The following is a 14,496-nucleotide window of genomic DNA, read 5'->3' as shown; positions in this document are numbered from 1 at the left end:
TCCATTGACATTTGTAAGGATATGCCTTCTTGTTGTAATGCAAGTGACATTTTGATATTTATATGAAAAAAAAATTCAAATGCAATGTGTCTGTCACTTAGTAAAAAATACAACAAAAAGCTCCTCTTGCCATTAAAAGTGTTAATATTACAGCACAAGCAATAATATTTCAGAAGATTATTTTTTCTACTGTATTTCGGGTTCAGTAGCTTTAAATTGTATATGTAGAGGGATAATGACCTTTCAGCAAAAAATAAGCTTCTTATATATATATATATATATATATAAATTTTAAGTCGTAAAAAGTTATAAACACTTACATTTAAAATAAAAACCACCTCAAGGCACTAAGAGCATTTATTTATTGTGTTTAAGGTCACATTTTCAAATTAAATACAAATTTCTTTAGAGTTGCAAGTACCTTGTAACTGACAATAATTTAATAATAAACAAATATTATCCACATTTACTAAGTTACCAGCGGTAGGCTGATACAAGGAGAAACCCAGGTCTGCCACCATGACAGATGCTTTAATGAAATACATTTTTCAATTAGTGGTGATCCACTTTATAATACATTTGAAATTTATTTGGAAAGTTCCCTTTTGATGAGATAAATATGTTGCGGTGGATGTGGGGAAGGTCATAACTCATATAATTTACACATATACAAACATACAGGGCATGTAGCAGAGAGTGGACTCAGAGGGGAGGCTCAGGAGAGGGTCTGTTTGGCATGGGCTGTGGCAGGAGCAGGAGAGCCGGGCTGCCGGGGGGCTGGTAGACCTCCTGGTTCTGTCCTGAAGTGGGAGATGGAATGGGGGTATCTGGGGAAGCTGAAGAAACCGAAACAAAAGCAAAAGCTATACAAACCTACAAAAAGCATTTTGTGTAGCTTGGAATATAATGAGCAACTGATTCAAATCAGGGTTATTATCATTAACTAAAACTAAGCCTTAACTGCTTCACTGATTCATTTTTATTTCCCACCAAGGTCCGACGTCTGGTTTATAAACCACTGCCTATATTTAGGAACAGATAAAAATAAAAAAAAAGTCTATGTCTTACCCATCTGCTGTGAGTGTGCAGATCCTGGGATGGAGCTAATGACTATGGTCTGTCCCATTAGTGGACCCTGAGGGTGACCATTGTGATGTAAGTGAGGTTGCTCTGTGTTTAGACCTGCAATAATAAAGAAATAAATTGCAGAGGTGGATTAATGTGGCATTTCCCTACACAAAATCCCATATTTATATAAAAAGTTAGGTCAGATTTGGTGGGAAATTTTATGTTCACCTAATCAACCTACTACTGTTGCATATATGCTACTTCCTGCTTACAAGTACAGATGGCAATAGAGACACTAAAGTTATATAATGCACAAAGTGCACATAATATTACACCTCTCTTTAACGTCTCGATGTAAAGACAATAGAATACTGCAGGTATTTTTGTAGGTCAAAACCCGGAAATGAGCATTTTAGCACTTCCGGTGCACTGTCCTGAAGTCAATGGGTTTTTAGTTCTGTCGATTTAGGCTTCAAAATTCAGCTGTGTTCATTTGTGAAGATTATCATGAGGAACAAAATGTGTAAGAATCATAAACTTTTGTTGGTCACAGAGATTATTTTCTATAATAATCCAAAAGCCAGTGGTAAAATTCTTTTTTTTTTTTTTTTTTATGTGATGCTAACTTCCAGCTTGGCCAACAAAAAAACATTATCACTTGGTTCTATCCACTGGTTGTTGATTAGATTTAGGCAGATGATGTTGTTAGCCTTAGCAATCACAAGTCTACCCTAGTCAAGGAAAGCTGCTCCAGAATTAATGTCTTATGGTAGTAATACGGCAAATGCATAATTTTGCCTCATCATTTTACATAATTTTCCAGTATAATATGCAGTATTATAAGAGAAAGATTAAGCTGACTTGTTACCGAATAATCTCCCTGCTTTCACCTAGTTTAAAAAAATGATCATAAAGCATTTTTTCAGCTCCACAAGCCCCTGCAATTGAATGCTTCACCTCCTACTCACCCCCAAGAAGCATCTCCTGCAGCAGGTTATCTATCTTGGCAAGACCGAAAAGCTTGATAAACTGTAGCTGCTCTATCATCTGCCAGGTTATGCTTTGCAGAGTAGGAAGCAGCAGCAAAAGCTCCCCGAATCGCCCACGCGAGTCATACTGACGGTCATTAATGTAGTCTTCCAGACTCATTTGAACCTGATAACGCATCGCCTTGATCTTGGAGGGGTCTCTTAAGCTTTTGGCGTCTGGAAGTAAAAAAAAAAAAAAAGAGAGAGATGGTAACATGTATGGCTGTTTTTGTATTAGTGATACTGGGTGTTAAATGAATGCCCTGTTTCATTCGTTATACCAGGGTCGAAGAACACAATGGCCTTTAGAGCTGCATATTCATTCTCGTCAATTTGGATGTCCTGGAAAGGAAGAACCAGTTCATCCAAGACTCGGTTGGATACACGACCTATTTCTGGCTCAGGGCAGTTTCGATGGACAATGCAGCCATTTCCTGCATGGAAAAGTAAATCTGTCAGTCTACAGAATAATTATGTTCAATGGTGAAAATAAATATTGGAAGTTACCTAGAAGCAAGAGGTCTTTGTATGGCATTGACCTCTTAGCCACGCCAAGCAAAAGATGCTCCCCAGCATGAGCTCGTAATAAACTAACCTGAAAGAAAATAAATAAATAAAAATCAGGCCTGGTTTAACATGTTTCCGTAAAACACAATGAAATTAATATCTGCTATACTATAATGAAATATTTTTAAAAAAGAAGAAGAAAAAGTTTGAGCCTGGTAAGGTTTTTTATGTTTTCAAAAGAAGTCTCTAATGTACAGCAAGGCTGTATTTATTTGATCAAAAATACAGTAAAAAAGTAATATTGTAAATGTTATTTTAATAGATTTTTAGAAACACTGTGTAGTTACAGTCTCTACTAGCAGGTGCCCTGCTTATTGGTTTACTGCATGTGTCCAAAAATCAGTATAATCAGTTTAATACAAAATAAAAAGATTTTTTAATGCATAAAAAACCATGCAAAAAATGATTTTGCCAACTTTTAGTGTAATATAGTATACTAGTGTATTACTAAAAACCTCAAATCTAACATACATGGAGTAAATTATTTTTTTTAATTCTTTGAGCATATTTCATATTTAAACATTTGAAGGTTCGGCATGTTCAATAACAATACATGCAAGGGGAAAAATCTGAAACTTAGAGCAACACAGACAGCGTGCTAAATGGAGGCTAAACTGAATCAGCCATGTGAATAGCAAATATTGAGCTTCAGTGAATGGCCCTGCAATTTAACGCAAGGGCCTCCCCAATTAGCACTGCCAGTTTTGCCTTGCAACGGCCATTACCTGGTCATCAAGTGGCAATTCGCCGAAGGCTGGGATGTATTTAGCCCACTCTACCAGAACAAGCAGCTGTTGCTTCATAGATTCACAGACATCACTGATAGTGGCTGATTTTTTCTCTGAAACATCAGCAGGGCCCGTTTGGCTGGCGACGTTGATCTGCTGGGAGACAAACCAGAGAAGAACCGAATTTACCGTGTTCTCTAAAAATGCTTTCACACAGGCTGTTACCTCTCTCTCAGAATAAATTCATGCAGGGACTCATGCAGATAATTAGAAATGTTGATGTCACAGACTAATGCTTAAAGAAATCAGTGCTCAGTTGTTTTTTATTTATCACTGTCATTAATAACTACTGAGCAGAACTTCATTACTGAGTTACTGTAATGAAACCTCTCTTCCTTCTTTTTATCAGCCCTGTTGGTTAATTTTTGTCTTTGGTGACTATTTATCTCTAGCATAATGCATTAAAACCATACACCTTTGCTTTAATTGACAATCATAGAAATGATTTATTGCTCAAAAGCAATAAATGTTACTGCTGCAGATACCATATTTTTTTCATTGTCTCTGCCCTTTTCTGCTGATATTTTCTTTCTTTGTGTGTGTATGTGAGAGAGAGAGAGAGAGAGAGAGAGAGAGAGCGAGAGAGAGAGCGTTTCGATTAACCTTGACAGGACAGTTTACCTGCTGCGAGAGCGCTTCAGCGTGAGCCAGGGCTGTGATTGGTGGCAGGTCATGTGAGTCCTGTATGTTCCTCCTCGAGCTGATACGGTCCCGCTCATTTTGCACGGCTGCAAACAAGCATAAACAATTTTGCTGATTAGTGAGCTACTAACAGTTAAGAGTAATTACTGTTTAGCCAAGATGATGGGTGTGTTTCTCAAGTTTATTTACAGAAGATCTCACACATTGCCAAGATACAGTATTAGCAAAACGAAGCAATCATTGTAATGTATTTTAAAGTCATAAATATTTCCTACTGGCCATGTTACTGTATTTTGCATTACTTTTAAATGTTTTTGAATACAATTTTTATTTACTTAAATACATTTCTTTATCAAAATGGATCTTTTGTAACCTTTTTATAAGTTATATAGTTGATGTGTGATTTTTCTCATATCTAGACTTTTGACTGGAAGACCAGTTTTCAGTCTATGAACACCAGATTCATCACCCAGGTAAACCAGCTTAAACTAGCTAAGACTGGTAAACCATCTGAGGCTGGTTTAAGCATTTTTTTTTTAGGAAACAATAGGAAACAATAGTGAGCAAAAAAAAAAAGCTAAGCTAGAGGTAAAACTTTAACTGAGCGCAGTCCTGAACAACGTGTACGCACGGAAAGTGAGGTGGAGAGCACATGATCGCCCATCATAAAAGTCTAAGCCAAGGTTATACATCCAATAAACTAAACATCCTTGTGTAATCAGGGCAAGTTTTATGGCATCATCCATTTTACTCTCTTGAGTTCCCTCTTCCTTGTTACTCCATTCTGTTTGAGACTGTGGGAAAAGGGAGTATTTGTGGGGGAAAAGTATGCATATAAAATGTTTACCTTCTTTCTTCATTCCAGCTCGAAAGCATTTGTGAAGTCTGCAGAAACGGCACTGGTTCCTTTTGTCTTTATCAACAACACATTGACGATTAAACCTGCCCAAAAGTAAAAATGAATAACTAAATATGGATCCTTATAATGACCATATTAACATCTCAGCAATAGATCTATTAAAAAAATGTGGTCCATTATTTCTAATAAGAACTGGAACTGTCTGGTTCTGATTTTATTTTCACTAAACAAAACCAGTTCCTTAATTGCATCTTTAATGATTCTTTCAGTTCATTTTATATGGACTTGACAGAAGTCATAGCTTATGGGTCATCAAATTGGTACACCAATTACACCAATTAAAATTGATAACTCACAAGTTCGAGCGAATTCATACGTTATAGCACTAAAATAACACATTTTCTTAGTATTTTCAATACACAATATTAATTTTATAACGTAAACATCTCAGTTGGGTACCTGCAGGAATAGACGTGACTCTTCCGGATGCTCCGGCGGAAGAAGCCTTTGCAGCCATCACAGCTGGAGGCGCCATAATGTTTACCTGTGGCTTTATCACCACAGATTGCACAGTTGGAGCTCACGCCATTTTCTCCTTGACTGATGCTGGGCTCTGTCGGCATGTTTTCTGTAAAAAACAACATGGACAGTCAAGACTGGGATCATCACACATAATGTTACTGCCACCTGAACACTTTGGTTTGAGATGGATGCGACAACAGTTCAGTCAAGCGAGGGCTTGATGAATCACTTGGGTGGCTCATTCATTAAAGGTTTTAGATGATTTAAAATACAGAATCACGCCCATTGTACATCCAGAATGTTAAATAGTGGGAATCTGCTGCTGCTAAGCTAAGCATGCTAATTCAAGTTAGGCTAACAAACAAAGAGCCTTGTGAGTCTCATAAAGCAACAGCACGATGCGTCTATCAAATCTCAGCCTTTTTACTCAGTCTCTCAATGATAACAGCTAATGAGGAGAATGAGGAAGAATTCTGCATAAATGAACAAAGGATGCTCATCCTAAAAGACCTTCTAATACAACAGAGAGCGGCAACCTTCTGTTCATATAGACCAGGATGAAAAATCAATCATTCCTTTGTGCATCCAAAATCATAACATTTCAACAAAAGAAATGCAGCAGGGGACTTTAGCCTTTTATGCACTGAGACTGATTGGAGCTTCCCGCTGTTGTAGGACAGACTTAATTAGGATTAGCCTCTGTTTTATCGCATGGATAGATATTCAATGGAGATTGACATCTCGTGGATAAATGTTAATGTGGGTTGAAAGCAATCTCTTCTGATTCAGTATATTCCCAAAGTGATTCCTTCTCATTCAGAATAAAACATAATTCGAGGGCACGTGTGGTTGCAGAGAGGAATTTCATCTGGTCAGCTTTCGTACAACTGCAGAGCATGTTTTGAAGTAGTTCGTTTCAGAGTAAGGTGATACAGAATTTACACTCGAAAGCAAAAATCAGTTGGTGAACAACTTCAACACATTCACAAATTTATGGGTTTAATTAAAGAAATAGTTCACCAAAAAAAAAAAATCTATATGACTTTCATGACTTTCTTCTGCAAATATTTTGAAAAAAATATTTGTCGCCAAACAGTTTTAGTTACCATTGACAACATTTCTCAAAATATCTTCTTCTGTGTTTCACAGAATACAGAAAATTATGTTTTGAAATTATATGAAAATGAGTAAATGCTAACAGAATATTCATTTGTGGGTGCACTCTTTTTTTTTTTGGTCAGAACTTAATTTCATTGTATGCAACCCATTTAAATTTCTAATTGTTTTTTTTTTCATTTGAATATATATATTGGAATCAATTAATGTATAGATGTCACAACAACAAAGCACATTAGGTTAACTTTTTTCAGTTGTACTACTATTAAGCATTTAGCAACTGCAGCAGATTCATTCTAGCCAGAATGAAAGTTCTAATTATATTGGTTTTACTCTGTTCCATTTCCAATACATAAGGTATTTGGGTAAAGTTTACTGATTATTTTAGGAAATTCCAACTGAATTAAGTTCAGCCAACATAATCTTTTTCTAGCTGGCCATCTGCAATGTTTAAGATTGTGCGTTTACCTTTAAATAGTTTGTATTCCAGTTATTTTATGGCCTTTCTATCTCTGTGTTTCAATGTGCTGTAAAGAACTGTAAAGATAACTGGGAAATCTCTTCAGCAATTTTAATCCAGCATTAGGTTAATGGAGAACCAAAGTGGATAAATCACATCAGATTGTAGTGATGTAATTGGGCAAGTCTAAAAGAGTTGCCCTATCCACAATGTACCTTTGAGCAACATTTCCCACAATGCTGCAGGGTGACTTTCCCTTTATTTAATGTATAAAAAACACAAAATAACATCACAGGACAGTCATCCTTTCATGCTTCAGAATATCTCCTCTGGTATTCAGGAGTTCATTGCTGCTCTTGTTTTGCTTTGAACTAACTTTGGAGTTGTACAAATTATTAATTTACATCTAAACATACCCCATTTTGTCCTACTCTCCCAACCTATGAACCCATGGAGATTCCAGTCTCTAATCCTGAGCCTCAGAACTCTTTTCTCAGGATTTGACCAAAACCCTCTGTTGAATTTTAAACCGAATGGAAAAACTTTCAAAATAGTTAGCTAACAATTATCTCCTTTAGGTTGAGGTGAATGATTTTGCTGGGACGAATCATTCCAGACAGTTCGGATAGCTTTTAAACCAGTCATGACACAGCATCCGTCCCCTGCAGACAGGTCTGAGACAGTCATACTAAGCCAAATTAACACCAACATCAATAATAATAAAAATCTTTATTTGTATATAGCGCCTTTAAAGCAGCTTCTCAATGCACTTTATATAATAAAAAAAGCAAATAAAAATACAACACATCCAGAACATCAGTTAGAATCTCTGAACTGACATTAATTCAATTAGCATTTTAATAACAACGGTAAAGCAAACACAGACTTCAAGCAGAATGATCGTCTGTTTATTAATACAAGCAGATGCATATACCCCATCTGCATCATATAAAGTACTTAAAAACACATATTCTGGACTAAATGCACAGCACTCACCACCACAGTAAAGCACTTCTGCATTCTCAAAGCCCAGTGTGCTATAGGTCGGGTCCAGGCCCTCGCAGTAATTGGCTACATCCATGTCTAACAAGGATTTAGGAAGAGGAGTTGGTGAAAACTTCATCCCTGCCTGACTATCTCTACTTAAAGTCGTCCCGGGACAGTGTCTCTTGGAGAGAGAACTGAGGGCAGCCTTAGGTTGACCATCTCTTCAGAATGCTGATTTGTCATCTTCTAAGACGAGGGAGGAGCTATGGCCAAGACTCCTCACCTCCTTGAACAGAACTTATCTTCTCACCTTATCCTATACTTATCAGAAGGATGAAGAGATAACAGTATTCGTTCCAGAAAGTAACACAAGGTTTTATTGGTGCAGCCAAACCAACAGGCCCTGTTTTCAGGAAAAAATACATTCTTACAAAGTAATACACCATCAAAAAAAAAAAAAAAATCCCTGCTGTACTGTAAATCAATGGTGTTTTTTAATTGGTCAAATAAATTTACAAAAATGTAAAAAATAAAAATAAAAAAGCAGTTCCAGAATTCTGTTGCAATTATTGAATTATTATAGACATAACTGACAATCGTCTGATACAAATTCTGTTTTGCATGTTAACGTTTATTTAAATTAGAAGAATTATTTGAATGTAATTTTTTGAATCTATGAGATATTGATGAGCTATTCTTCTTAAAGAGTTTATTTATTCACCCTCATTTCCTTCCTAACCTACACTGTAAAATAAATTTTGTAAAAGGTGTAAAAAAATTAATAAAATGACGACGGTTTTACAAAAATTATCAGTTGAGTCTTTCACCTTCTAAATTTCACATTATATCTCACGTTATTTTGACCCCAGAACAAAGAAATGCATATGAGTTTGGAATGACATGAGGTTAAACTATCTTTTAAAAGTTTTTATTATTATTATTATTATTATTATAAATGAAAACAAAAATAAGACACATTACTGCAGCTATTACTTAAATAATTTGCTATTTGGTTTCTTTAAGAATTTGTAAAATTTTAAAAGATCTGTGGTTTTTACAAGTACTCTCTTTTCTGTACATTATTTTGCCTTGTGGTGCAAGTGAATAACTAGAAAGTCAAACTGAATAGCACCATTACTTTACAAGCAGGGGCCATAACAAAAATATAAATAAAATAAAAAAATTTGGAAAGACAACAAAATAATAAAATAAAAGAAAAATCTTAAATAGAGTGAAGGATTGAAGTTAGATTCAGTAAGCACAGGGATAATCTGAGGCCACATCACAGGTTACATTTTAACTTCTCTCCAACAAACAATGTTTTAAATGAGGAAGTGCTCAAATGCTCACGTGATAAGAGTTTTGATAGGAAAGGCCATCTATTTTCAATAACATTACACCTCACTATCAGCTCCGATGCAGAAAGATGAATGCTGCATAAAAATCACACTGCATAATATTACCTACATTACTAGCCAGTTGATGTCATACCACTTCAACGCTAAAATAAATTCAAGGTCAAACTAGAATTGTTTAGAAGTAAAATATCACCCCAAAACCTCACAATATCAAGGCAGTACATTCAGTTTAACATAAAAGAGCCCATTAATGTCACTTCTACACACGCACCTGAAATAACTATCAGACCTAAATTATATAAAGGCGTATTTTTAATGTAAAATGCGACCTTTTATAGTATTAGATTAACTAAGTAAGTAAACTGTAAATGACAGAATAAATATGTTAAAACATTATTTCAGCAATATTGGCTATAAAATACGACATATAGGCCTAAGAGTAGCCTAACAGGCACCGCTTATTTGTTTTCTCGACATTAAATATCAGAAAACACACAAATCCAGACTGTTATATATATGTGTGTGTGTGTGTGTGTGTGTGTGTGTGTGTATCAAAACGAAGAATAATAATAGGCTAAAACCACAAATAGAGAATTACCTAATTAAAGGAATGCTGACGTCACAACTGCACGAGCGAAACTTTCTTAACCGTCAAAATGTTGTAGCAAGGACTTCTTCTAGACTGCATATCCAGGCAAAAGATAGGAATAAACGTTTTAACGGATTGTTTCCCATGGCCCACAATTCGATGACCGCGACTCAACGCTATCTGGTCTTACCTTCTCCACGTCCAACAAGATTTGCATTAATCCACCAAAACCCAAACGCCCCGTGTCAAAAATGTATGCTAATAAATATGATACTTAGGCTTTTATAGAGAGCAAATAAAGTGTTTGACATGTCTAAATCCTTACATTGGATAATACTTTTGGTTGTGTTGGGGGAGCCTCATTAGATCGATTTACTAAACAAACTGAAAGTTGGGTGGAGATGTTAAACAGTAACTAGCCCCAATAAAACACAAGACATGAATCGTTTTGCCTATGCGTGGGTTCACACCGTAAAGAACACGGACAAACGAAGCATAAAGTAAAGAAGGAAACATTTAAATTTATAATATCATAACAATGTAACGGACACTTTTGTGAGCCTACTTATGAACACTGGTTGAACCCTTCTCAACTCCTAGTTTTACAGAAATATTGTTTGTTTGACGTTTTAACTACCTCAGAGCGGGTCTTTGACGTTCTCCAAATTTATCAGAAGAGGGCGCCAAATCTCTATTTTCCTCTCTATCTCTCTGTCTCTCTCTCTCTCACTCGATGAGAAGTCGAACATCGTTTGGCCATTATCTCACTGACCATAAAACCATATATTTAAACCATCGAGTGGTTTCATTTCTGCGCGTGCCCAAAATGAAACCAACTGAGGCGCGCTATCCCTCGCGAGTTGAGTCGCGAGTTATTGGTTAAAACTGTGAAAACCTAAATAGAAAACATAGAGAGATAAACGTAATCGAAAATTCAAAAAGAGTGAGGTCATTTTTAGTTCACCGTGACTCATTCTGCACGACACTGATGTTTATACAGTTAAAATGATCTCTAAAATAGGAACGCCACCACATATCAGCTCACAATAAGATGTGCTCATAAACGTTGGCAACTTCCTATCAATGTATGAACATGGAATGAACATATTTCTTAATGTTCAAAACATCCTCTTTTTTATATAAAAAAAAACGTATGTTATGTGAACACTTAGTAAATAAAGTTCTGGCAACGTGACTTGAAACATGTAGGCTCGTAACTTATAACGTTTCAAAAAAATGTGACAAAATTTGCGATCACAACATTTGACAGAACGCTTGTATTATGTGGAAGAACGTGTATTCATACCCTTACCAGAACTTTAGCCAACGTTCTTAGAACGTAAGCCTTAAATTCACTGAGATGCATAACGTTACTTTAGAAATCAGTTCAGTTATTGTGTATTGAGTAAATAAAAACAGTACACTAAGTACAGTGTTTGTGTTTATGTTACTGTAATTACCATGCTATATTGGATCTGTCATGTTACAACAAATAAAAGGATCAGAAAATGTAAAAAAAAAAAAAAAAAAAAAAAAAAAAAAACAGGTCTGCGTTTCAAACAATGTAAAACGCTTTCAGAGTCACCATGAACCACTAATTTGGCGCAAAATACGGCTAACATGGTAGGCTATATAGGCTACATTTTGCCAAGACTGATGTTCATTCACCTTTACTGTCTTTACCGTATTATAATGAGTGCACTCGTTTTCTGTTAAAAACGTTTTCCAGCTTCACATCTGCAGACCTTTAGTGATGCTGAAAATAGTTTTTTATCCGCTTTATGTCCAGCACACTTTATATATGCTCTTCCCTGTGAACGTCAGCATGTCGAAACAGGTAAGCCCGGTGATGGCCAGAAACACTTCATTGATCTGATGAAGGTCATTAGTTTTGTTCAGGTATTGTAGCCGGAAAAGGTGGTACGGTACCAGGCAGGTGAGCATGATGAGTACAAAGCTGAGGTTTTTTATTTGGACCCAAAACTCCTGCTGGGAGCGGCTGGCGGGTCCGTACTTGAGTATCATCTGGCGCAGGATGATCGTCTGGATGCAGGCCTGAAAACACGACACGGTGATCAGAAGGATGGACAGAATCATGTTCAGGACGTAAACAAAGGGAGTTTGTAATGCATCCCCAAATGTGAAGCACTGGTTATGTGGTATGTCGTCGTTTCCGTATTGGATCAGCACGAGTGGGAGTATGATGATGAACAGGATCGTCCACACCAGAGCGCTCGCGCCCAGCCCGTGCAGCCGCCTGTAGAACTCAGTCCGCTGCGTTTTCTTGTAAAAATGTAGGAAGCGAACCGTGAGAAGAATGGAGTAGATGGTGAACACCATGTATATATGGAGATGCACCATGGCGCTGACCAGTTTACAGAATTCCGGACCCAGGTGCCACGATTCGGACGCGTAGTAGTAGATTCTGAATGGCACGGTGAGCAGGAAAAGAAAGTGTGCGACCATCAAGTTCAGGAAGGCGATGGTGGTTAACGAGCGAATGTTGGTTTTTAGCAGGCTGATCATGACGCTTAAGCCCGTGATGCCCACCAGAAGCACAACAGTGTAGATAGTGATCAGGGCGTCTCTGAAGGGCTTGGTGATGTGGGCTGGTGGGCTTGAGTTGGTTGTGATTGCGGGGCTGGTGATGTTGTCTACTGTGGTGTTCATCGTCATGGTTCCTAGTAAGAAAACATACTGGAAGACAAGCGTGATAAAGTTAATTAACAGATGCAACATGCATCTGCATTGTTTTTGTCTTAGTTAACCTTTACATTTGTTTACATTGGTTTTATTTGTCACAAAATTCACTGACAGCGATTTAACTAAATTTTTGTTAATAGGCTAAGCAATCATTCAAAAAGCTTTTTAATTAAACTTTAGGATAGTTAAAATGGAAATTCTGTAATCATTTACCCTCACGTCGTTCCAAACCTTTAAAACTTTCTTTCTGTGTAATATCACAAAATATATTTAAAACAATGTTCACCAGAGTTTCGCCAAAGTTTACGTTGACTTCCACTGTGTGCAGAAAAAACAATTAAAATAGTTTTGTATCACTGGAGAGGGTTATACAGTTTTGGAACGACACGAAGGTGAGTAAATATCGACAAAATGTCCTATTTTGTTAGCCTACACTTTACAGTAAGGTCTCATCTGTTACTATTAGTTACCTTCATTAGATGGCATGCATTAATAATGAAAAACACGTATAAACCATTTATAAATCCTAGTTAATTTCAACATTTACCAATACATTATTAAAATCAAAGTTGTATTTGTTAATACTATTTAACTGACCTGAGCTAACATTAACCAACAAAGAATCTGAAGTTAACAAAGATTAAGTATTAACACATACCCATAGTATTACTCACTGTTAGTTGATGTAAGTGAATGCATGAACTACTGGAACCTTATTGTAGACCGTTACCAGCTATATAAATGTATTTTTTGAGTATGTGCCAGTTTTACTATAGTGTAGATCTGCAGAAACGGACCGATAAAAAGCCAGTGTATAGGTAAATGTATTTTAGAAATCCTTTTTGCACTCCTTTAAAGTACTTCATGCATTTCTCTGTAGCTCTTTTGAAAGTGCCAAACAAGCTGCCTTCAGAAAGCAAGACATTTCAACTATCTATTTCACCACACAGTGCACTTAACATGTAAAAATGTGTTTACTTGGTCAAATTTAACAGCCTAATGAGACAATAAAGCAAGATACGCACCATCAGAACGGCAGCACAAGTCCACAATGGCAGAGCAGATGAGGAAGTAATGTTGGTTGCGTCTGCTCCTCACTCATTTAGTAACCACCTTTTTAACACATTCTCTCAATGAGGTAGACAATCTGCTGTTTGTTTTCATGGTCCGCACAGTTGCATTCGACACATCAGCTTAGGTGGCCAACCTCAAAAACAACAGTCATGTTGCAAAAAACCCCTCAAACAAACCTTCAGATTTTAGTTGTGATAGAAATACTGCAAGATCACAGCCATATGAAATTTTTTTGGTCTCTACATGGAGGAGTCTGAATGTATTGTCATAGTGCCTCTTAAAATTCTGTGTTGGTAGAGACTACAGGTATCATTTAAATCTTAATGGCCCTCAATAGTTTCTAGTCTTAAGCGGACACGGTTTGTGGTTTTCCTTTGTGTGCTTGACACAGTTGCAGGAGGAATGTGTTTAAGTTTTAAATGGACATTGATAAATAGACTATAATAAAATTTGCATATGTAAAAAAAAAAATTGATAAAATATTCGGTATATGTTGTTATATTATATAATTTAATTCACGTCAATGCTATTAATGACTGTTTTAGCTGCACTACCATTTAAAAGTTAGGAGTTAGTAATATCTTTTTGTGTTTTTTAAAGAAGTCACCTATCCTCACCATGTCTGCATTTCATAAAATATTGTGAAATGTTATTACAATTGAAAATAACTTTTAGATTTCAAAATGTAATTAATCCGTGATGTCAAAGTTGAATTTTCAGCAGCCTTTACTCCAA

General features: G+C 36.3%; 2 protein-coding genes across 8 annotated transcripts; both read right to left on the bottom strand.

Moving 5' to 3' along the window:
- Nucleotides 1–356: 356 nt before the first annotated feature.
- On the bottom strand, nt 357–10,641 carry LOC113066236 (hepatocyte nuclear factor 4-gamma-like). Of its 7 annotated transcripts, XM_026238049.1 has the most exons (11): nt 10,175–10,562; nt 9,994–10,077; nt 5,412–5,580; nt 4,941–5,035; nt 4,073–4,179; nt 3,389–3,547; nt 2,604–2,691; nt 2,378–2,530; nt 2,037–2,273; nt 1,069–1,182; nt 357–836 (listed from the first exon to the last, which is right to left on the bottom strand). In XM_026238049.1, the coding sequence occupies exons 3-11, from the start codon at nt 5,573–5,575 to the stop codon at nt 703–705; spliced, it is 1,251 nt and encodes a 416-aa protein (XP_026093834.1). In that variant the 5' UTR covers nt 5,576–5,580; nt 9,994–10,077; nt 10,175–10,562; the 3' UTR covers nt 357–702. The 7 variants fall into 7 exon arrangements, with proteins under 7 accessions (XP_026093834.1, XP_026093837.1, XP_026093835.1 ...); XM_026238052.1 differs by lacking the exons at nt 9,994–10,077; nt 10,175–10,562 and adding an exon at nt 10,622–10,641; XM_026238050.1 differs by lacking the exon at nt 9,994–10,077.
- A 129-nt stretch (nt 10,642–10,770) lies between these two features.
- On the bottom strand, nt 10,771–14,346 carry LOC113066237 (probable G-protein coupled receptor 141). The gene is made up of 2 exons (XM_026238053.1): nt 13,713–14,346; nt 10,771–12,681 (listed from the first exon to the last, which is right to left on the bottom strand). The coding sequence occupies exons 1-2, from the start codon at nt 13,713–13,715 to the stop codon at nt 11,764–11,766; spliced, it is 921 nt and encodes a 306-aa protein (XP_026093838.1). The 5' UTR covers nt 13,716–14,346; the 3' UTR covers nt 10,771–11,763.
- Nucleotides 14,347–14,496: the final 150 nt, after the last annotated feature.

This window comes from Carassius auratus, chromosome 49 (assembly GCF_003368295.1).
Source record: "Carassius auratus strain Wakin chromosome 49, ASM336829v1, whole genome shotgun sequence".
Taxonomy (NCBI): Eukaryota; Metazoa; Chordata; class Actinopteri; order Cypriniformes; family Cyprinidae; genus Carassius; species Carassius auratus.
The sequence above is the reverse complement of the archived record's forward strand: the minus strand, read 5'-3'. Positions and strand labels throughout refer to the sequence as shown.